The 23460-nt window shown below is 38.2% G+C and overlaps 1 protein-coding gene across 1 annotated transcript in view; it reads left to right on the forward strand.

Moving 5' to 3' along the window:
- The first annotated feature begins 88 nt into the window (after positions 1 to 88).
- Positions 89 to 23460, forward strand: part of cm (AP-3 complex subunit carmine) — a 34547-nt gene continuing 11175 nt past the window's right edge. Inside the window, exons 1-7 of the mRNA XM_071680208.1 lie at positions 89 to 371; positions 2079 to 2263; positions 2512 to 2624; positions 5915 to 6036; positions 17721 to 17880; positions 19381 to 19494; positions 21994 to 22173. Of these exons, the coding sequence (XP_071536309.1) occupies positions 337 to 371; positions 2079 to 2263; positions 2512 to 2624; positions 5915 to 6036; positions 17721 to 17880; positions 19381 to 19494; positions 21994 to 22173 (909 nt within the window). The 5' untranslated portion in view covers positions 89 to 336. The remainder of the gene's footprint in view (positions 372 to 2078; positions 2264 to 2511; positions 2625 to 5914; positions 6037 to 17720; positions 17881 to 19380; positions 19495 to 21993; positions 22174 to 23460) is intronic.

A 23460-nucleotide genomic window follows, 5' to 3' on the forward strand; every position in this document is an offset into this window, starting at 1 on the left:
CTAAGGTACATATCACAAAACATACAATATTCTTTTTATTAATTTGATTGAAAGTAAAAATTGAACAGTGTCGAAACTAAAATATGCAAAGTAGAAGAGAATCGGACACAAGTAAACACTGCCGTTCCCCCTAAGTCCTATTGGATTCTGGTGGGTTGACAGTTGTACGACTCAACCTGCACCATGTAATGTGATGTCATATTCTTGACGGAGTACTTCAACAAATAAAGAACATGTGCAGTAATCAGCAGTGAGGGAACTATAAGTCAGCTGCACAACAAAGAAGAAGCTGTTTTTATCTTGTTTTCTCATCGTGTCCTGTGAATTCGTGGCAAAATGATACACAGCCTTTTTATAATAAATTCGTCCGGGTAAGATATAAGTGGGATTTTTTAAAGTTATTAATGTGCAGTAGAATGAGAATTTAAGCTGGTGACTGAGTTATTAGTAAGAGGATAAGGAGTGGCGGTATGATCAGTGGATTGACACTTACAGACCACAGCCGGCGAAAGGTAATAGTTATGGTGGCATTAATTACATCAAGCCCAGCGTGCTGGATGGCTCACAGGAATGAATAGCTTACTTTGTGTGATCACTGGTGTTACAGGACTCGGCCTGCGCGTGGTTACACTGCAAGCCAAAGGTCACCTTTGGCGAGGCTGTATCATTTACAGTCTCGTCAAAGAACTTTTCATTCCAAATGAGTCCATCATTTCGCCATTGATGCAGCATAGGCGCTGCAGGAGCTCCTAGAAGGAGCTCATGGGTGACAACAGGACCCTTTATAATGGGTTCAATTGATTTGTACAAGTTTCACCTCACCAACTTTTGTGGTAATTAACTCCATTTTTCCCTTATTCTTCATAGCCCTCCCCATTTTCATTTATTTATTATACCAGGTTAAAAACTGAGTGCTTGAAATCACAGCTCCAGTCCATTGATATGAAGTTCTTCCAGTTCCATAGATTATTTCTATGGTGTCATTTGATTATGATCTTATGGATGTTTGTTTCCCTCTTGTAATAAGTGAGTCTACAACAGTAGTAGGTTTGCTGAACACTGAAATCTTTATTCTAACCCACAGTTTTAAAAGGTGTTTGTAAAGTAGGTTATGAATCGATTGGTAACATATAATGGTAATCACGGCAAAAGACTGGATTTTTAGTCATGTTTCCAAATTCTTCTTAATTCCAATACATTTGTCATATGATTTTTGTGAAATTTAAAGTGATTAAATACCATTATGGTAATTGGATGATGATATGCGTGTTTATATGGCTGTGTACAGGGTCTAATGATTTTTATATGTACTCTCGGTTAACATTGTTTTATGTTTTCATTAGTTATCCAGAGGTTCGTTTATGTTACGTTGTTCCTCAGTATAGTAGTTTTGGTGTAACTGATAAGGTTTTTGTAAGGTCTGAATACTCAGAAATGTTATAAAGCTCATTTGAGTTGCAATGAAGGACATAAACAAGCATTTGATTTCAACACTGTTATTTTCATTTCGTATTCTTGAATTAGGAATGGAAATTTCAGCCAAGAACAGATATTATACAAATATACCATAAAAGAAAAACTCCCTGAGAGGTGATGTTCTGGTACCTCTATTTTTGTTAATTCAGTTAGAATATTAGTTAGATTGACTAACTGGTTGAAGATCAGGATTCTTAGCTTGTGTGAAAGGACTCTTGCAGAATTAAAAACAAAGCAAAATCCAAAAGAGATATTGAAGGAGAATAATAGCAGAAGAATGTGTTGATATTATAGAGGGCTTAGAATTTCAAATATTTGAGTAGCCCTCTAAATGAAAGTGGGTGCTGCTGTATCAGCAGTAATGTTTTATTTTTTTTTTAATGTTGAAGGCTTCTGTGACCAAGAAAGTCCAAATCAAGGCTGGGTAAGTGATGGGGAATTATACAGTGATTGAAGTTTGTAGGTGGTGTGGGGACAGTGTATTAGATGATGAGACATCAACACTGGCAGGTCTTTTATGATGCTTGCAGAAAAATCATGGCTGTGTGCCCATATATAGTTTTAAACTGTTATTTTAGGTCTTTTTATGTTACTATTTTCAGTGATGTGTTTATGGAGAAGCACTGGAAGAGTGTCATTCCCAGATCTATATGTGATTATTTCTTTGATGCTCAAAGGAAAGCTAATAACAATGAGGACATTCCACCGGTCATCACCACTCCACACCACTATCTCATCAGTGTTCTACGAAGTAACCTCTTCTTTATTGCTGTGTGTATGACTGAAGGTGGGTTATGGTAAATTGAAAAAGTATCATCTTTCATTATTACTCATTGCTTGTTGTAGTATGCTTCTGGGTGAAAAAGATTGGCTGAGTATTACAGTTTAACAGGACAGAGCGACAAGCCTAATCATACCACAATGAATAGCACTGCCAACTATGTGTGGCATGGAACAATTAAATAATGATAATGGTGAGAATAATAACAATGAGCTGTATTGATATGCTCTGATAGTATTTGATTATCTTTACAGTTCCTCCTTTGTTTGTGATTGAGTTTCTCCATCGTGTAGTTGACACCTTTGAAGATTACTTTGGAGAATGTACTGAGTCCATTATTAAGGAGCACTATGTCGTAGTGTATGAGGTAAGTCAGAGAATGTAAATGTGCTCTTTGACATTTTTATGCAGAATTATTTTATCAGAAATGGAATATATGATATATCTGTATTTTCATCAGTTAAGCCTTGCGAAGATGAAATCCAGCAAGGCAGTGGGTTTGGATGGTATTGCAGTTGAATTTATTAAGAAAGGGGGTGACTGTGTTGTTGATTGGTTGGTAAGGATTTTCAGTGTATGTATGGATCATGGTGAAGCACCTGAGGATTGTCAAAATTTATGTATAATGCCATTGTACATAGGGAAAGGGGATAAAGGTAAGTGTTCAAACTAAAGAGGCATAAGTTTGTTGAGTATTCCTGGAAAATTGTATAGGAGGATACTGATTAAGAGGGTGAAGGCACATACACAGCATCAGACCGGGGAGGAGAAGGAGCAGTGTGATTTCAGAAGTGGTAGAGTATGTGTGGGTCAGGTGTTTACTTTGAAGAATGTATGTGAGAATACTTGGAAAACAGATGAATTTGTATGTGGCATTTATGGATCTGGAGAAGGCATATGATGGAGTTGATAGAGATGCTTTGTAGATCTTATGATTGTATGGTGTGGGAGGTAAGCTGGTAGAAGCAGTGAGAAGTTTCAATCAAGGATTTCAGGCATGTGTACGAGTATGAAGAGAGGAGAGTGATTGGTTCCTAGTGAATGTTGATCTGTGGCAGGGGTGTGGTTGTTTAATTTGTTTATGGATTGGGTGGTTAAGGAGGTAAATGAAAGAGTTTTGGAGAGAGGGGCAAGTATGCAGTCTGTTGTGGATGAGGAGGCCTGGGAAGTGAGTTAGTTGTTGTTTGCTGATGATAAACACTGGTGGCTGATTTGAATGAGAAACTTCAGAAGTTGGTGGCTGACTTTAGAAAAATGTGTGAAAGGAGAAAGTTGAGAGTAAATGTGAATAAGAGCAAATTTGTTGTGTTCAGCAGGGTTGAGAGATAAGTTAGTTGGGATGTGAGTTTGAATGGAGAAAAATTGGAGAAAGTGAAGTGTTTTAGATATCTGGGAGTGGACAGCAGCAAATTTTTTTGGGAACCATGTAAGTGAGTCATAGGGTGGGGGAGGGGCGTAGGTTCTAGGAGTGATGAAGAATGTGTGGAAAGAGAGAATATCTTTGAGAGCAAAAATGGGTATGTTTGAAGGAATAGTAGGTCCAACAATATTATATGGTTGTGAGGCATGGGCTCTAGATAGAGTTTTACAGAGGAGGGTGGATGTGTTGGAAATGAAATGTTTGAAGCCAGTATTCGGTGTGAGGTGGTTTTATCGAATAAGTAATGAAAGAGTAAGAGAGATGTGTGGTAATAAAAAGAGTGTGGTGGAGAGAGTGGAATAGGGTGTGTTGAAATGGTTTGGACATAAGGAGAGAATGAGTGAGGAAAGGTTGACAAAAAGGATATATGTGTCAGGAGAAGCAGGACACCGTATTGGAGGTGAAAGGATGGAGTGAAAAAGATTTTGAGTAATTGGGGCCTGACATAAAGGAGGGTGAGAGGTATGCAAAGAATAAATTTAATTGGAACATTGTAGTATACCTTGGTAGATGTGCTGTCAATGGACTGAACCAGAGCAAATGAAATGTCTGGGGTAAACCATGGAAAGGTCTGTGGGGCCTGGATGTGGATAGGGAGTTGTGGTTTTGATGCATTACACGTGACAGCTAGAGGCAGTGTGAACAAATGTGACCTTTTTTGTCTGTTTTCCTGGTGCTACCTTGTTGATACAGGAGGGTGTTGATGCTGTTTCCTGTGGGGAGGGGTGGCACCTTGAATGGATAAAGGCAAGCGAGTATGAATATGTACATGTGTATATGTGTATGTGTATATGTTGATATGTATGTGTGTATATGTACGTAAATGGGCATGTATGTATATATGTATGTATATGGGTGGGTGGGTCTTTCTTTGTCTGTTTCCTGGCACTAACTCACTGGTGTGGGAAGCAGTGGTCAAGTATAATAAAAAAATACATAAATGATATTTAAATGACAAAAGAATGAACAAAGTATATCTATTAGATAACCAATTGTAGTTTAGACTTCCTTATTACAAGAAATAGAATTAACAACAGTGAAAGACAGTTATACTGATGAACCTAAAAAGAAAACATAAAATTGAACATCTTATTGGACAAAAAATTAACAGACATTATGACTAGAAAATCTAATTATTGGAAGTTAAGTGGTCCAATAACACATATTAACTTCAATAATTATCTGCCCAACTTTGGTTGTAAGGATAAGAAGTTGAGAATTTATCTATATAAAAGTAAGGTAATGAGTTGTAACAGGGCTTTGAGATAGGATAAGTTGATTGTGAGTTTGAAAGAGAAGAACTTAGAAGAAGTGGAGTGCTTTAGGTACCTGAGAGTGGTCTCAATGGATGGAACCATGGGAGCTGAAGTGAGTCATGGATTGGGAAGTGGGGCAGAGGTTCTGAGAACTTTAAGTGTGTGGAATGGAGGTCATTGTCTGTTAATGTAAGATGGAAGTGTTTAAAGGTTAAACAGGCCTGATGGTGTTAAATGGATATGTCTTGTTTCCTGAATGCAAGAGAATGGAAGAAGGTGAATGTGCTGGAAATGAAACATCTAAGGCAATGTATGGTGTGAGAAAGGTTGATTGTATAAGGAATAACTGTGTGAGAGTGAGATGTGCTCATAAGTGCTGTCTGATTGAGAGACCTGACTTGGGGTGCATTGAAGATTTTTTGACACCTGGAGAGGTTGAGGGAAGAAACCCTGACAAAGAGAATCTCCTTGGTAGAAATAGAGAGAGTAAGAGATAGGGGAAGACTGAGGAGGTGGAACAGTGGAGTGAAAGAGGCTTCAGGTGCCTGAGCATTCAGAAGGATAAGAAGTGTACTTGGGATAGAGCAAATTGGAGTGATGTACATGGAGGGTGACATGTTGTTAATGGACTTAGTAAACCAGGCCATATGAAGCAGTCAAGGGGAGCACAGAATTGATCTGTGGGGCTTGGCTGTTTTTGGAGAGTTGGAGAGTGATTGTAAGGAAATGACGTTATTTCATCTGTTCCTGGCACTACCTCACTAAAGTGGGAAACAGTGAACGTATAAGAAAAAAATAGAAAATTGGAGCCAGTATATTAGGGCACATTGTTGAATAGTTTTTACCTAAGTAGGTGAATATTTGTAATAGTACAGTGTTTTAGCTCATACTATGATGCTGATTATATGTAGATAATGAGATGGATGGATAGATTTAAGCTGTCAAGTGTGTTGTCAAAATTGAGTGAGAATTTTATCCCAGTTATTGGATGAGATGCTGGACAATGGGTTCCCACTAGCAACAGAGAGCAACATCTTGAAGGAACTCATCAAACCTCCAAACATCTTACGTACCATAGCCAACACTGTTACTGGCAAATCCAAGTAAGTGTTTATTTTGTTTTGAGAGTGATGCTTGCTATAATGAAGATAAGTTGGTTCATTTCTGTGTTAAGAGCATACATTCAGTGCATAGTCACTCATGTTAAGCAGGTTTGATCTAAAGAAGTAATGCAAATGGGATAGAGAATATTAGATGTGAATGTCAGGAAAAGTGAATAGCCATCTCTGAGATGGGATTACGGTTGTCTTGTTTCTTGGTAATTTTCCATGTTTTTCTTAGTAAGATCATAGAGCATTTGATTAAATCCCATTAATCTGTAAATCAAATAATGTATTAGTCTCACGTAGTGATGATGTGGTAAATACTAATTAACGTTTGTCAGTATTCAAGATATATACTGAAATGTATGTGATGAAAGAGACCACTGTGGAAGAGAACATAAACAAGCACAGCTGTTGTATGTGGCTGTTGCTACTCTTTTAGCTGAATCAGGAGATGATATTTGCAAAATGTTAAGTGACATTGTTGATACATGTACTAGAAGGATGTCGAAAGTAATTATATATAAAAGAAAGCAAAGCTGTTAATTTTAGTGGCTGGTATGCTGAGTTTGTAGGTAGAAGTTGGTAGGCAGCCACTGGCTAGGGAAGTATATTACCAGTACTACAGTCTTGTAATGAGCACTTCAGTGGTTGTCAAGTTGTACTCTTTCTGCCTCAGCCACAAGTGGACTGCTGGGATTCTGCCTACAAACATAGAATCTCTTTGTCACACATAACACTTGACAATACTTAACTCACACAAATCATTCCTTTTAAACCTAGATTTTCTTGTGTTGAGCAGTGAGTGCTATGTGCTGACCATGCATTTTGGAGCATTAGATAAAAGTAGTAGGCAGGAGCATTAGGTAGAAGTAGTAGGTCGGAATATTAGGCATGAGTATTAGGTGGAAGTAATAAATTAGAACATTTGATGAACGCTTTGGGCAGAAGTAATTGGTAGGAACATTAGTTTGGACCCTCTGGAAATACTGTGCTAGCATTGCCCTCTGTCAGTGGACTGTTAAAGGTGAGGCATTAAAGGCTAAGAGTTCACCAGTTATGAAGACTTTTGCCATGGCCACCCTCTTGAGGGGGTTCCTGGAAGGAACAGGCATCAGAGATATAGATAGAATACATAGATAGTATGCTAAGTTTAAAATCAGTTTGAATGGAGAAGAATGAAATATTAATGTATTAAAACTGTATATAATTAGGTGCCTGAGGATTGGTGGAATGCTTGCATAGTGCCATTGTACAAAGGCAAAGGGGATAAGAGTGAGTGCTCAAATTACAGAGGTATAAGTTTGTTGAGTATTCCTGGTAAATTATATGGGAGGGTATTGATTGAGAGGGTGAAGGCATGAACAGAGCATCAGATTGGGGAAGAGCAGTGTGGTTTCAGAAGTGGTAGAGGATGTGTGGATCAAGTGTTTGCTTTGAAGAATGTATGTGAGAAAAAATGGATTTGTATGTAGCATTTATGGATCTGGAGAAGGCATATGATAGAGTTGATAGAGATGCTCTGTGGAAGGTATTAAGAATATATGGTGTGGGAGGCAAGTTGCTAGAAGCAGTGAAAAGTTTTTATCGAGGATGTAAGGCATGTGTACGTGTAGGAAGAGAGGAAAGTGATTGGTTCTCAGTGAATGTACGTTTGTGGCAGGGGTGTGATGTCTCCATGATTGTTTAACTTGTTTATGGATGGGGTTGTTAGGGAGGTGAATGCAAGAGTTTTGGAAAGAGGGGTAAGTATGCAGTCTGTTGTGGATAAGAGAGCTTGGGAAGTGAGTCAGAGTTGTTGTTTGCTGATGATACAGTGCTGGTGGCTGATTCATGTGAGAAACTGCAGAAGCTGGTGACTGAGTTTGGTAAAGTGTGTAAAAGAAGAAAGTTAAGAGTAAATGTGAATAAGAGCAAGGTTATTAGGTTTAGTAGGGTTGAGGGTCAAGTCAATTGGGAGGTAAGTTTGAATGGAGAAAAACTGGAGGAAGTGAAGTGTTTTAGATATCTGGGAGTGGATCTGGCAGCGGATGGAACCATGGAAGCGGAAGTGAATCATAGGGTGGGGGAGGTGGTGAAAATTCTGGGAGCCTTGAAGAATGTTTGGAAGTCGAGAACATTATCTCGGAAAGCAAAAATGGGTATGTTTGAAGGAATAGTGGTTCCAACACTGTTGTATGGTTGCGAGGCGTAGGCTATGGATAGAGTTGTGCGCAGGAGGATGGATGTGCTGGGAATGAGATGTTTGAGGACAATGTGTGGTGTGAGGTGGTTTGATCGAGTAAGTAATGTAAGGGTAAGAGAGACGTGTGGAAATAAAAAGAGTGTGGTTGAGAGAGCAGAAGAGGGTGTTTTGAAATGGTTTGGTCACATGGAGAGAATGAGTGAGGAAAGATTGACCAAGAGGATATATGTGTCAGAGGTGGAGGGAACGAGAAGTGAGAGACCAAATTGGAGGTGGAAAGATGGAGTGAAAAAGATTTTGTGTGATCGGGTCCTGAACATGCAGGAGGGTGAAAGGTGTGCAAGGAATAGAGTGAATTGGAACGATGTGGTATACCGGGTTTGATGTGCTGTCAATGGATTGAACCAGGGCATGTGAAGCGTCTGGGGTAAACCATGGAAAGTTGTGTGGGGCCCGGATGTGGAAAGGGAGCTGTGGTTTCGGTGCATTATTACATGACAGCTGGAGACTGAGTGTGAATGAATGGGGCCTTTGTTGTCTTTTCCTAGCACTACCTCGCACACATGAGGGGGGAGGGGGTTGTTATTCCATGTGTGGCGAGGTGGCGATGGGAATAAATAAAGACAGACAGTATGAATTATGTACATGTGTATATATGTATATGTCTGTGTGTGTATATATATGTTTACATTGAGATATATAGGTATGTATATCTGCATGTGTGGACGTGTATGTATATACATGTGTATGTGGGTGGGTTGAGCCATTCTTTTGTCTGTTTCCTTGCGCTACCTCGCTAACGCGGGAGACCGACAAAGCGAAATGAAATAAAGATATAAATATAATTAGATATGGCAACAAGAAAGCTAGATATGAGAGTTGAGTCATGCAAGGAAGAAGACTTTAAGGTGTACTGAGAGCTGTGGTGAAAAGGAAGTTTGATTTCTGTTTGCATGAAGGGAAACTTGTTCATTTCTTTTATAAGTGTGAAACACTGGTTTTCCTTGATAAAGATAGTTGAAAAACATGAACAGTGGAGATGAGCTGTTGAATGGTAATCATGTGATATGAAGGCATTTTGTGTGAAAATAGAAGAGGGAATAGTTACATTAGCATCATTGACTAATGAATTAACATCTGATCTAATGATAATGAAGTAATTTAGTAGTGTGGAAGATTTTGTTCACTTCAGCCTTCTAGGCATATATTGTGGATTTATTTGAGAGGGCCAAAAGGCAGAGTTTGATCCGTGTTAACAGGAACTGGGTTAAAGATATAGATATAGATATAGATATAGGAAGAGAGGAAAGTGATTGGTTCTCAGTGAATGTAGGTTTGCGGCAGGGGTGTGTGATGTCTCCATGGTTGTTTAATTTGTTTATGGATGGGGTTGTTAGGGAGGTAAATGCAAGAGTTTTGGAAAGAGGGGCAAGTATGAAGTCTGTTGGGGATGAGAGAGCTTGGGAAGTGAGTCAGTTGTTGTTCGCTGATGACACAGCGCTGGTGGCTGATTCATGTGTGAAACTGCAGAAGCTGGTGACTGAGTTTGGTAAAGTGTGTGGAAGAAGAAAGTTAAGAGTAAATGTGAATAAGAGCAAGGTTATTAGGTACAGTAGGGTTGAGGGTCAAGTCAATTGGGAGGTGAGTTTGAATGGAGAAAAACTGGAGGAAGTGAAGTGTTTTAGATATCTGGGAGTGGATCTGGCAGCGGATGGAACCATGGAAGCGGAAGTGGATCATAGGGTGGGGGAGGGGGCGAAAATTCTGGGAGCCTTGAAGAATGTGTGGAAGTCGAGAACATTATCTCAGAAAGCAAAAATGGGTATGTTTGAAGGAATAGTGGTTCCAACAATGTTGTATGGTTGCGAGGTGTGGGCTATGGATAGAGTTGTGCGCAGGAGGATGGATGTGCTGGAAATGAGATGTTTGAGGACAATGTGTGGTGTGAGGTGGTTTGATCGAGTGAGTAACGTAAGGGTAAGAGAGATGTGTGGAAATAAAAAGAGCGTGGTTGAGAGAGCAGAAGAGGGTGTTTTGAAGTGGTTTGGGCACATGGAGAGGATGAGTGAGGAAAGATTGACCAAGAGGATATATGTGTCGGAGGTGGAGGGAACAAGGAGAAGAGGGAGACCAAATTGGAGGTGGAAAGATGGAGTGAAAAAGATTTTGTGTGATCGGGGCCTGAACATGCAGGAGGGTGAAAGGAGGGCAAGGAATAGAGTGAATTGGAGCGATGTGGTATACCGGGGCTGACGTGCTGTCAGTGGATTGAATCAAGGCATGTGAAGCGTCTGGGGTAAACCATGGAAAGCTGTGTAGGTATGTATATTTGCGTGTGTGGACGTATGTATATACATGTGTATGGGGGGGGGTTGGGCCATTTCTTTCGTCTGTTTCCTTGCGCTACCTCGCAAACGCGGGAGACAGCGACAAAGTATAAAAAAAAAAAAAAAAAAAAATTCTTTTAACATGATAAGTTTTTTATAACAAGCAAGCCATCCGGATCATGAGCAACCATACTGGAATTGACAGTTTACTGTGTCAAAATGCTCTTTTTACTGGATAGGAAAATCATCTAGCTGCTGATCTTTCAGAGAGTAGCAATGGTATATCATTTTTGGTTCACTTGTCGTACCTAGTTTACTTGGTTTGTTAAGAGACATTTTTTAATTTCATGAAATGGTTTAGTGAATGAACATGTTCTAGACACTCTGGGCACTAAGATGTGTCCCACTGAAGATAGCTCTTAACAGAAATAAGTGGTCAACCCTAGCTAATGAGTTATACCTTTCATCTTGCTATGATAGGATACTTTTCAGTGACTCAAAGGACATTCGGTCAGTCAATGCATCCAAAGCGTAATAAAGTTGTTCCTTGGACTATGTGTATTTTTATGCAATCACTTTGGTGTTTGCTTCTGAAGGTAAACAAAATATGAATTTGACAAGTGTCCAGTTGGTTACTGGGCTTAAAAAGAATCGAGGAAGCCAAGGAATAGTTACTTGATTCAGAAAAGAATGAGGAAGCATAGGAAATTAAATCAAACATGGATCATAGCCTGTTAAATACAGGTGTTCTTGGTTGCCATGTCTCTTTCCTTGATTAAAAAAAGCCATGTCTTATACTCCAGTTGGAGGAATTCTTGAATATTAAAGTTTTCCTTGTGAATTAATTTGTTCAAATTGGAACATGTTGAACATTTTAGATGTTTGTTATTGTTAAGAAAGGCATGTAGAGAAAAGGTGCTCTCACTCTTCAATTTTGATTTGTGATATAACCACAGAGTGCATCTGAGTTTTTTCCTGCATATGCAAGGATTCCCTTAGCATAGTGATGGTCATATTGTATTGTTATGCATATGTGCTTGTGTGTAGATGTATACAAAAATATATAAACTTTTAAACAAAGTTTTGATATTTGAGGATATATGTGCACATACATACAGGATGTCTTTCCAGACAGATTTGGTTCTTTTATATATTAGCTTATATTTCAGTTTTGAATTTAAACAGTTGTTTGGTTTAACCTAAGTGTGTATTAAGATTTTGGCAAGGTCATTTGTGATGTGTAGACATGGTGTTTTTGATGACACTTCATGATACTGGATCATTGGCTCCTCTGAGCATTTTTATATACTACTTTCAGTTTTGAATGAATATCAAGCTATGTTTTTATGTAATAAGAGTTAAGTTTGTATTTTTATTACAATGCAATAGAGAAATGTATCTAACGTATTGATATATTTTTTTTACTACAGAGAATATCGGTAAGTTTGATTTTGGAACATAATTTAGTAGTAAAAACATTAGCACAAGCGTAGACAGTACTGATGATACAAGTAAGTTGTAAAATTGTAATGTAGTTTTTTTCCATATTTGGTATGTAGTGACTTAAAATCCATGGATTTTCTTTGTTGATGAACATTAATGACCAGAATGCTTAAGAACTTTGGTCTAATTTTCTTCATGCTTTTATTCATATATCATTATAAAGGTATGCATCTTATTTATGTTATCAGTGATTTGGTATTGGGACTTATGAGTGATAAAGCACAGTAGGAGATGGATTATTATAGAAATTCATGTAGTTATTCCATGTTTAGTTTGATACTATATTGAATAAGTATCTGCAAAGGTCACTGTAATGAAACTTAAGAATTGAAAGTGATAGTGATACATTTTTATTTTCTAAAAGAAAGAGGGATGTAACTGTTATACTTATTGACCCTTGAATGTTGGGAGTCAGTCAATAAATACTTCCATAACAGGTGCCAAAAGTTCTCAAGTATGCACTTAGTTTTACAGGCTTTGCTTAAATTTCTCATCGGTATTTTGAAATATGTTTTTTTTTTTTTTTTTTTTTTGCTTTGTCGCTGTCTCCCGCGTTTGCGAAGTAGCGCAAGGAAACAGACGAAAGAAATGGCCCAACCCACCCCCATACACATGCCTTGATTCAATCCACTGACAGCACGTCAACCCCGGTATACCACATCGCTCCAATTCACTCTATTCTTTGCCCTCCTTTCACCCTCCTGCATGTTCAGGCCCCGATCACACAAAATCTTTTTCACTCCAATCTTTCCACCTCCAATTTGGTCTCCCTCTTCTCCTCGTTCCCTCCACCTCCGACACATATATCCTCTTGGTCAATCTTTCCTCACTCATTCTCTCCATGTGACCAAACCATTTCAAAACACCCTCTTCTGCTCTCTCAACCACGCTCTTTTTATTTCCACACATCTCTCTTACCCTTACATTACTTACTCGATCAAACCACCTCACCCCACACATTGTCCTCAAACATCTCATTTCCAGCACATCCATCCTCCTGCGCACAACTCTATCCATAGTCCACGCCTCGCAACCATACAACATTGTTGGAACCACTATTCCTTCAAGCATACCCATTTTTGCTTTCCGAGATAATGTTCTCGACCTCCACACATTCTTCAAGGCTCCCAGAATTTTCGCCCCCTCCCCCACCCTATGATCCACTTCCGCTTCCATGGTTCCATCCGCTGCCAGATCCTCTCCCAGATATCTAAAACACTTCACTTCCTCCAGTTTTTCTCCATTCAAACTCACCTCCCAATTGAATTGACCCTCAACCCTACTGTACCTAATAACCTTGCTCTTATTCACATTTACTCTTAACTTTCTTCTTTCACACACTTTACCAAACTCAGTCACCAGCTTCTGCAGTTTCTCACATGAATCAGCCACCAGCGCTGTATCATCAGCGAACAACAACTGACTCACTTCCCAAGCTCTCTCATCCCCAACAGACTTCATACTTGCCCCTCTTTCCAAAACTCTTGCATATGTATGAATGCATGAATGTATGAATGCTAAATGTTACCTTGGTCACTCTCTGAAAGCAGTTTTGAAATGTAAATGCATATGTAAATAAATGTCAGTATATGTAGATACAAGTAAATGTGTGTAGATATTTAACCATTGATAGTGCAAAAGTTTCATCTTGTGGATTTGTGTCCTTGGACTCCCTCTCCCCATAACACCACTCCATCTTTCCTCCCCCAAGGGTATTTACATGTTAAATTCAGTGCTGTACCATTGCCATATGAGTTATGTTAGCTGATTTTTTTGTACATATCCTTTCTTTACTTCTACATGCATTACTGAATATACATTACGAGGCTCACCCCCTACTCTAACTTCACCTTTCCTGCACTGTTCTTCTCCATTACCTCTACCAAGATAATTGAACAGTAACACAGCCACAATTTTGTGAATTATGTTAGATAGTTCCTTTGTTTTTCCATGGTCCTCTTTCATATTATAATGAAAAACAGAAAATTTAAGGACTTTTTTTTGTCCATATTGCAAGTCACCTGACATTTAAGGGTTAATACTGTGAAATACTGGATCATATCTGCATAGAACATTTTCACTAGATGTAAACAACTTGGACTGTTTATTGATAGTTTATGGATCTTACAGTATCTTCTGGTGTATTCTAGTCTGCTTTAAAGCACAGTTGACACTTTGGAATCTTCTTTTAAAATTATCTTCACTGCACTTCTCTGTTAGTTTTATTATATATTTTAAAGCACAGTGCCCACTTTAGAATCCTCACCAAAATTTTAGTTTATAAACTATGCACATCTTGGTATCTAGGACATGTCAACAGTTCTTGAGTATGAATTGTACTAAAGAAATGTGCTTGTTAAACCACATGAAAAACTGCTGATAATTGCTTTTATTAATCCATATATGTTTTGTATTACTGGTTACTTATCAACTATATTTTATAAGTGAAAAGATTTTAAGCAAATTGGACCTGAACATGCAGGAGGGTGAAAGATGTGTACGGGATAGAGTGAACTGGAATGGTGTGGTATACAAAGATTGATGTGCTGTCTGGACTGAACCAGGGCATGTGAAGTGTCCGAGGTAAACCATGGAAAGGTTTGTGGGGTCTGGTTGTGGATAGGGAGCTTTGGTTTCAATGCATTACACATGACATCTAGTAAATGGATGTGAGGGGATGAGACCTTTGTTTGTTCTTGTTTCTACCTCATTAATGCAGGAAATGGCAATCAAGTATGAAAAACAATCATACAGAATATACACCAATGTACACACCTCGTGAAAACTGAATTTCTGTTTAATATTGTGCTTAGAAAGTGGAAAAGTTTGCTATAATTTTTATTTTACCTCCCCAACTTTTTGGTGTGCAGCTACAAGCACATTTTTTTTTTTTTAACCTTATGGTAACATAGGTGAAAAGATATGAGAGGACAACTGGAGAAAGATTTTTAAGAAATGAAATGTATTAGTAGTTATTTATTTTTTTCTTAGAATGCTACACTGTATCAGTGGGGCTAAACACTTGATGCATTGATGAGAAAACTGAAGGTTTCTACAGATGCTGGGAAAGCTTGCAGTCACAGGTAAATGCTGCCAAACCTAGATTCAGTAATACCTATTTCAGTGTATGCTGAAGTGTTATACTCTTGCATTAACCCCATGAAGAGGATTTTTCTGCATTTATGATGAATAAGAGCATCTACACATATACTCAGGGATTCAGAGAAAGATATTGAAGGTATCTCATGACACATTATGCAAAAAACTTCCAAACCTTTTGTCACATTGGAAATAATGAAGTGATGCAGGGTAGTGATGTATTTTTTAGTGGTATAGTGATGTGTGTAAGCAGTACGCTTGGTGCTTGTAGTGTGAATTCTTTAACACATAGTGAGATATGATTGAACTATATGTAGTAATCATGTAGATACTGTATACTGTTATCGGAGTACCACTTCCACCAGTATTATTATTACTTATAAGGTGATATAGTTGTATCCTTTCTTTGCTGATTACAGATACATTTATTAGAAATATTATTTAACACATGAATGAGTATGTGCCTGCTGCAGAATTTCTGAGCTTCAGAATTGCAACACCCATACCAACCAAGCCACATCCCAGTCCAAAAGTTGATGTCATGTATGATCATAAATTTACAGTGAGCGGTGCTTCTCTGCAGGTGAATGTTATGATTTTGTTAAAATTCCCATCTTAAGTAGGACTATTACCTTGTGAGGGGATATGTGCAGATTATTTTCTCTCAGACTTTTTCCTGTTTGATAGTATAATTATTGGAAACGTGATTTTGACGCATGTTTTCGGACACCTTTGTGCCACAGTAGTTATAACAGTAGCATTTTATGCATAGCTAAGGCCTGTATCCTCAGCTTGCAACTGGCTCCTGCTTTTTGTAATTTCTTTATGGAGACCAACCACTTGAGAATCCACCAAATATCATATTGCGAAGCTGTGGAATTTTCTTCCTTCTTTCATCTTTTCCTCTTCATAAAACCTTTCCAGTTTTAAGAATCAGGTCTACAAATGCCTGATGAGCTCAAATTGATTTGCTCTGTATTCTTTCTTTCCATGGTTAGTTTGTCCCACAGGCTGAGAGAATCTCCATGATTTCCAAGGGTTAGATGCCTCTAACCCTCTCTTTATGGTAAGGTAAACGCGTTTCACTCTTCTTTAATTAACCATTCAGCGTTATTGGCTCTATCTTACTTTGGGTCCACTTCCTTCTAATATGAAGTCAACATCCAGCGGTGACATCATCATTCCCAGCTTCCTCAGGCTGACTGCTCGTAATACTCCAAATCGCCAAGCTCATCAGATGTATCCAGCCTTGTCTTAGTTCTGACTCATTGACCTTAACTGGTGTTTTGGGAAAGAATTGGCTTTACGAGTTCAATTCTTGGGGAAGGTAGTTATTCTGTTTTGTAGGGACTGTTTTTCTCACATGGTTAGGAGTGGTGGGGGCATCTTGTACACAAAGATCACCCCTATGATTCATGTTAAGGGAATGGATCACAACTGGGCCACTCTCTGGTTGTCCACCATCTATCCTTTGTGCACCATGAACAGTGGGGGACCAGGCCCCATGCAGGTTGATAACAGACATGAGATCCCTAGCAGGGTCAAGTTTTTCATATAATGAAAAGCTACTTCCAATACAGTTCTACATATTTATAATTGGGCATAAATACTCCATTCCCTGATGGTAGAGTATGAGAAGTATATCTTTTTTCCATATATCATTATTTCATATTCTTAAACTCCGAAGGGGGGAGGGGGAATGATTTTTGCCACTTAGAAAGGGTTAAAAACATTATTATGGTGACTATAATTTTCCAGACAATTCACATATTAATTGAGAACTTTTACAGTTTTCTTATGTATCGCCATTGTCAAAAGAACCCTTATTGAATGAAAGAGTCATTCTTTAGAATGTACTACATATCACTGCAAGGTAGGTGTTATAAACTCCTCACAACATTGCAGGACACCTATTCTTATGGAAACTTAATTCTGTTAACACTTTATCTCACTTCCCTAGTGGGCTAGTCGGGCATGGCCCAAGTTCTTAGTGTGGATAAATTACTTTATGTACAATGGAAGTTATAGATCAGCAGGAATTCATGTGTGTTACTAAAATAGAAAAGCATTCTATGGCATTGAATGAGATGCAGCCTTACACTACAGGGTGGTTTATAGAATGTAATAATCCCCTGAAATGGTATTTTGATTGTGGTTAGCAGGCTCCACATGTAATCATGGAAAGTTAAGTTTTATGAGTATGTCTTATCCTGCATAAATCAAGCATATTTCTAAGTAAGTCGATGTAATTAAGATATTTAATGCCTGGGAACTAGCATATATTGCTAGTTAGTATGACTGGCAAATATTACTAGTTTATGTGACTTTCCCCAAGGTCACTCTGTACTCTATTGTAATCTTCCTTCTGAGAAGGTTGATAGATATATTTGGAGGAAACAAAGAAAAACTACATAGTTCACAGTTTGATAAGTATCATCCAGTGCTTATGAATTATCCCACTGCAAAGCTTACTGCTAGTTGTGATTAGATGTATGTTGGTATATATAATAGATTCTAAGGACTCATTTATTTTATTTTGGTGGTACATGGTATTATTTGTATATCCATAGTGTAAGTGCCACTTTGCCAACGGGTCAGCTGAGTAATGTGCCTTGGCGACGTTCAGGCGTTAAGTACACAAACAACGAGGCATACTTTGATGTGACAGAGGAAGTGGATGCTATCATTGATAAGTCTGGTGCAACTGTTGCTGCTGAAATTCAGGGTTATGTAAGTGTGCATTACTATTTTAGAAATTACTGTATAAGGTACTGTTGCATGATTCAGAATTTGTGTTCACCAAAGTGCTCACCACTCAGAAATATGTATTGATGGTAGGGTATTTTAGGATGTACTAAGCTTTACATGCATTTTTGAGTGTGCAGGATAAGGGCTTGGGACTCTGGCACCACCAGTCCTTCTTCTTGAGAATATATGTGGCCTTGTTTGTAGACAGTGTGGATGCATATTTTTACAGCAATAATTGATGCTTGTGATTATGTGGAATGTGCAAAAAGTAAGTGAAGAATGTAGCATATGGAGGAGTTAAATGTGAAACATTGGTAAGGAGTACTTGAGCATTTTTTAGATTTGAGTGAAAGATTTGAAATTATTCATGGATGTGGTCATGTAAGGAAAGAAAAGTAACTTTTGAATTAAGAGGATTGGTTTGAAACCAAAGTAATATGTATAAGTAAGAGTAGCTTGTTAGCTCCAACACTCAAGTAGAATAGAATTAAGATGGCTATAATAATCATATACTCTGTGCAATGTCTTAAGAGAGATTAAGAATGCATTTGTAGAAAAGTGAGAAGAATGATTCGGATATTAGGTCTTGGGGAGTACGTCTGTGTTCAGTATGCACATTTGGTGTTTCCTCTGTGTATCTGAATTTTAGCAAAACCAAATAGTCCTCATTTCTTACACCTCTTTTAATCACATATTCCCAAACTTTGTGCCTCTTTCTCGCTCATGATCTTCTTTGTAATCATCTTTCTCACTGTCATTCTCTCCAGGATCGGACTATGCAGAGCTCTCCAGTCATTACAACTTTGAGCACTTTTCTGTCTTTGATAGTTATAATTCAGTGACATAGAAATTTTTATAATGAAGGAAAAAATAAGGTCTGTGCAAGTACTGCATCTCAGGAATGCTTAATGATGGAGAGTTTAAGTTCATAACACATAATTTTGCAAATTGATTAGCTCATTAGCATGATTTCCTTTGTACCTTTAGACACATCATGAGGCAGGATGACAGGCAGTGCCTCTTGTTGGATTGTGCACTTGAAGAGGTAATTTTACAAGAATATAGCAATCCAAGTAGTGAGCAACAATCCCCATTGCAAAACAAGGAATATTACAGGAAAGTCCTTCACTGTATGCTGTTTGTCATAGATTGTTAGCAACCTGAACATGTCACGTCAACCTTAGAAGATGCCTTCTTTTTGCAGAAACAGTGATGAGATGATATTGACAGGGATGAAGTATTTAAAGTCATGTAAAAATATTGTGAATTAGTATAAGAAAAAAATTAGGACTTAGAGGAATTTTCAGAGCAAGGCTAGATAGTTTGACTAGGGTAAAGTGAAAGGCCCTTTTACTTGTGCTTTTGAAAACTGAATAACCACTTTATGTATTGATTGGTAATGATATTTATTTGAGAGAAACATATTGTATATTGTTCAGTACATGTGATTTCTGATTGATTATGATTCTTTTATTTTGACAGATTGATTGTTGTATAAAGTTATCTGGAATGCCAGACCTTACTCTCACATTTATTAACCCAAGACTCTTTGATGATGTATCATTCCATCCATGTGTAAGACTGAAACGATGGGAGGTAAGTTGATTTTTGTGAACTCTGTAGAACAATGTAGTATTATTTCCTCTTCAGTTTTTATTTTTCTTGGTTATACTATGAAGATTTAGATACACTGGCCAAACTGATCTCTTACTCAAAGTAACAGGACAGGTTGCCTCTTGGGAATCAGGTTGGTCAGAAACTGCACCAGACAGAAGCATCCAACCAGTCAGGTACTAAAGTAACTTTTTTCAAATAAGTAGTACCCATTCACACTAGTCACTACCTTTTCCAGTCTGAAAAGATCAAGTTTCTCTGATTCATAATTTCAATTTCTCCAGGGTTAAGGTAGGAAATGTTTTGCTTCACCCACAGCTTTCTGGATGGTAGCATATTGCAAGTTTGTCACACAAGTGTGGAACTCTAATAATTTTGTCCAAATCATAGTACAAACAGATAAAATTTTTCTGGCATTCTTTAGCTTAGGGATTGTGTGTTAAAGCATAATTGCACTTAAAGACTCTTTTAGGAAAGGACTTAAACAAGACCAACTTTGGTGTTAGTGTCACAGCATGATGATTCAGCTTTTCTTTTTCATGCACAGCATAATTCATTATTGAAAACTATGAGTTAATGAGAACAGCAGGAATGAGAAGGGTTAGACCTTGGAAAAGATGGATTGATACAGTAAGAGAACTGATAATGGCTAGAGGTGATTTAGATGATGCCAGAAAGAGAGCAATATGAATGTTGAGGTTTTATAAGAGAATGATTTATTTCCTTGTGTAATATATGTGTAAAACTGATATCTGGATACCAAAGGAGTCATTGATATTCTAGAGTGAGTGCAAAGAAGGGCTTTAAATATTTTACCTGAATGATCTCATGGTGATGCAGACATTCTGTTTTGCATGAGCCAGTGTTCTAGTAGTGGTGAGGGAGGTGAATGCAAGGGTATAAGATTGAGAGGCATATCTCTGGGATCATGGGGATGAAAGGCATAGAAAGTAAATCATTAGCTCTTTGCAAATGACACAGCTTTGTTAGCAGACTCCAGAGTGAAACTCCAGGAGGTGGGGAGAAAATCAGGGAGAGCGTGTGAAAGATAAAAAGTTAAGTGAATGTAAGTGAAAGTAAAGTAATAGGTGTAAGCAGGGCTTAGCAGCTGATGGAACCATGGGGGCTGAAGTTAGTCATAAGATATGGGGGGGGGGGGTTTGGGTTAGTAAGTTCAGTGTGATCAAGAGATTTGATCAAAGTGTGCTGAAATGGTTCAAATGTATGATGAGGATGAGCAAAAAAAGACTGGAAAGAGGATCTGCATGTTAAAAGTGGATAGAGGAATGGTGAGGGGGTGACCAAAAAGGAGGTGGCAGGAAGGAGTGATAGTCTTTTGGGTTTTAGGACCTGAACATTTAGGAGGTGAGAGGAATGCATGGGTTTAAATTAACTGGATTGATGTGATATAAAGGGGCAGATGAGTGAATGGTCAGAATCAGTAGATATGAAGTGGTCAGCATTTATTCTATGCTCTCCCAAAAGTTTGTCACTACTGTCATCTTTCATTTGCCCTCTTTTTCAGCCCTTGCAACTTCCTCTTGACCTCATGCTGCATTTTCCTGTACTAATCACTCATACTCCTTCATTGCAGGTACTGCCCCATAAACTTCTTCGTTTTCTTTCACTAGTAACTTAACTTCCTTATACTAGAACTCACCACTTTTTCTCACATGTGCACCTCCCATGCTCCACATTTCACCACACACAGAAGCATTACTTCCTTACATAACATCCACTCCTTACATACACCCCTTGTTTCATATAGTCTCATCTCATACAATTATTCATTTAGTCTCCCTTGGAATCCCTGCCAAGCCTCTTTTTCTAGCTTACTCATTTTCACCCCCTTCTTCCCTCCCATTTTATTTCTTCACACTTACCTTCACCAAGAAATGATCAGACAAACTGCTAGCTATCCTGTAAAGCTCGTACACATCTCACCCACGTATAATTATGTTTTCTTATCCTAGGTCTCAATTACCAATCCTTTTTCAGAATATATCTTAACAAGCTGTTCTCATTTTCGTTTACATCAGATACCATATGACCCTCTCCAGATATACCTTTGATTGCCACACTGCCCTCTCTTGCATAAAAGTCACCCATTACTAAGATACAATCCCATACTTGAAAATTGGTGCAGCTCTCACTCATCTCCTCCCAAAAGTACTGATATATAAAGGCAAGGGGAAGAAAAGTGAATGCCTGGATTACAAATATTTAGATCTGTTGAGTACACCCGGTAAGTTGTATGGGAGTGGTGACTGAGAGGATGATAGCATACACAGAACACCAGGTTGGGGAGGAAGAGTATTGCTTCAGGAGTGTTAGAGGATATATGTAGCAAGTCATTAAAAGATGTTGTGTGAGAAGTACTTGGAGACAGAGAGGGATTTGTATGTGGCACATGTGGATCTGGAAAAAATGTATGGTTGGTCTGTTTTGTAGTACTATCTAATTATATTTGTTTATCCACAGTCAGAACGAGTGCTCTCCTTTGTCCCTCCAGATGGCAACTCCCGGCTGTTATCCTATCACATTGGTTCACAGTCAGTTGTTGCTATTCCAGTCTATATAAGACATAACATTTCTTTTCGAGACGTGGGAGGAGGAAGACTGGACATCACTGTAGGACCCAAGCAGACCATGGGACGAGCAGTAAGTTGCTAAAGTTGTTTGTTTTTTTTAGCTCATCTGGTGAGCTTTTGTCATCAATTTGTCTCTGTTGTCATAAGTTATCTTTTTGTAAGTTTCACATTTTAAACTCAGAAACCAATGGGTCATTTGAACCCGAACTTTACAAAAATTAGTTGTAGTTGGTCCATGATCAGGTTTCCTCATTTTATTCTGATCCAACATTTGAGGGGGTTGTGACAGGGCAAATTGATCCCTGATTAGCTTAGATTTCAAGCATGTTCTTGTTGGAAACCATTGTGCAGATTGAACTAAAACTTTATGAAGTGATATTTAGCTGGTCCTTTATCAGGTTTTTCATTTCATGTCAATATGACATCACTTATGGATACCACTGCCTCCTAGAACTAAGAAATATCAGCCACCTTTTTTTTATGGTAGCTGAGATGGTATTGGAAACTGAATGCCCTAATCATGACCTTCATATATATGCTATGTGCTAAGGGGAAAGGGGAAGGATGTTTGCAACTGCCCAAGGATAAATTCTTAAGTTACCGTAAGAGTGAGAACTCAGGAGAGGGTGGCACTTCTTGTGAAGGAGGAGTTGTGAAACTTTGTTAAAGAATGTAAGGATGTAAGTTCCAGATTGATTTAGGTGAGATTAAAAGTGGATTGTGAGAGGTGGGTGAATGTCACTGTATATGCACCTTGTGGTGAGAGGAGCAAGGAAGAGTGGCAAGTGTTTTGGGAAGAGTTGGGTGAGTGCAATAGCAATTTTCATGCAAATTGTTGAGTATTAGTTGTTGGAGATTTAAACGATTTAAATGCAAAAATGGATGATGTGGAAGTTAAGGGTATGATTGGGAGACATATGGTACCCAGTTTAAATGGTTATGGTGAACAGCTCGTCCATTTGCATGCTGAAAAAGAACTAGTGCTTGGGAATACCTGGTTTAAAAAGGAGGCACAAACATAAGTATTCGTGAGCATTATTGGATTGTGTACTAATTGACAGGTGTGAAAAGGAAAGGCTTGTATGTTAATGTGCTGAAAAGGGCTCCTGGTGGGAAGTCTGATTATTTCTTGGAGGCAAATGGGAAGTTTTTATTGGCAGAAGCTACTTCTGTTTGTTTGTGATCCTCTCTTTTTCCATACCTGCAGTGATGGGAACTTTAGTTTTACGGAATTTTCCCCCACAAAAGGTGCACGCGTATTATATACACATGATTCACCTCTAATCATTAAGATGGGAACAGAATTAATGATGATGGATAGATAGATGAATTTGTAGAAAATGCAGTTTGGATAATG

Source organism: Panulirus ornatus, chromosome 31 (assembly GCF_036320965.1).
Source record: "Panulirus ornatus isolate Po-2019 chromosome 31, ASM3632096v1, whole genome shotgun sequence".
In the NCBI taxonomy this organism is placed as follows: Eukaryota; Metazoa; Arthropoda; class Malacostraca; order Decapoda; family Palinuridae; genus Panulirus; species Panulirus ornatus.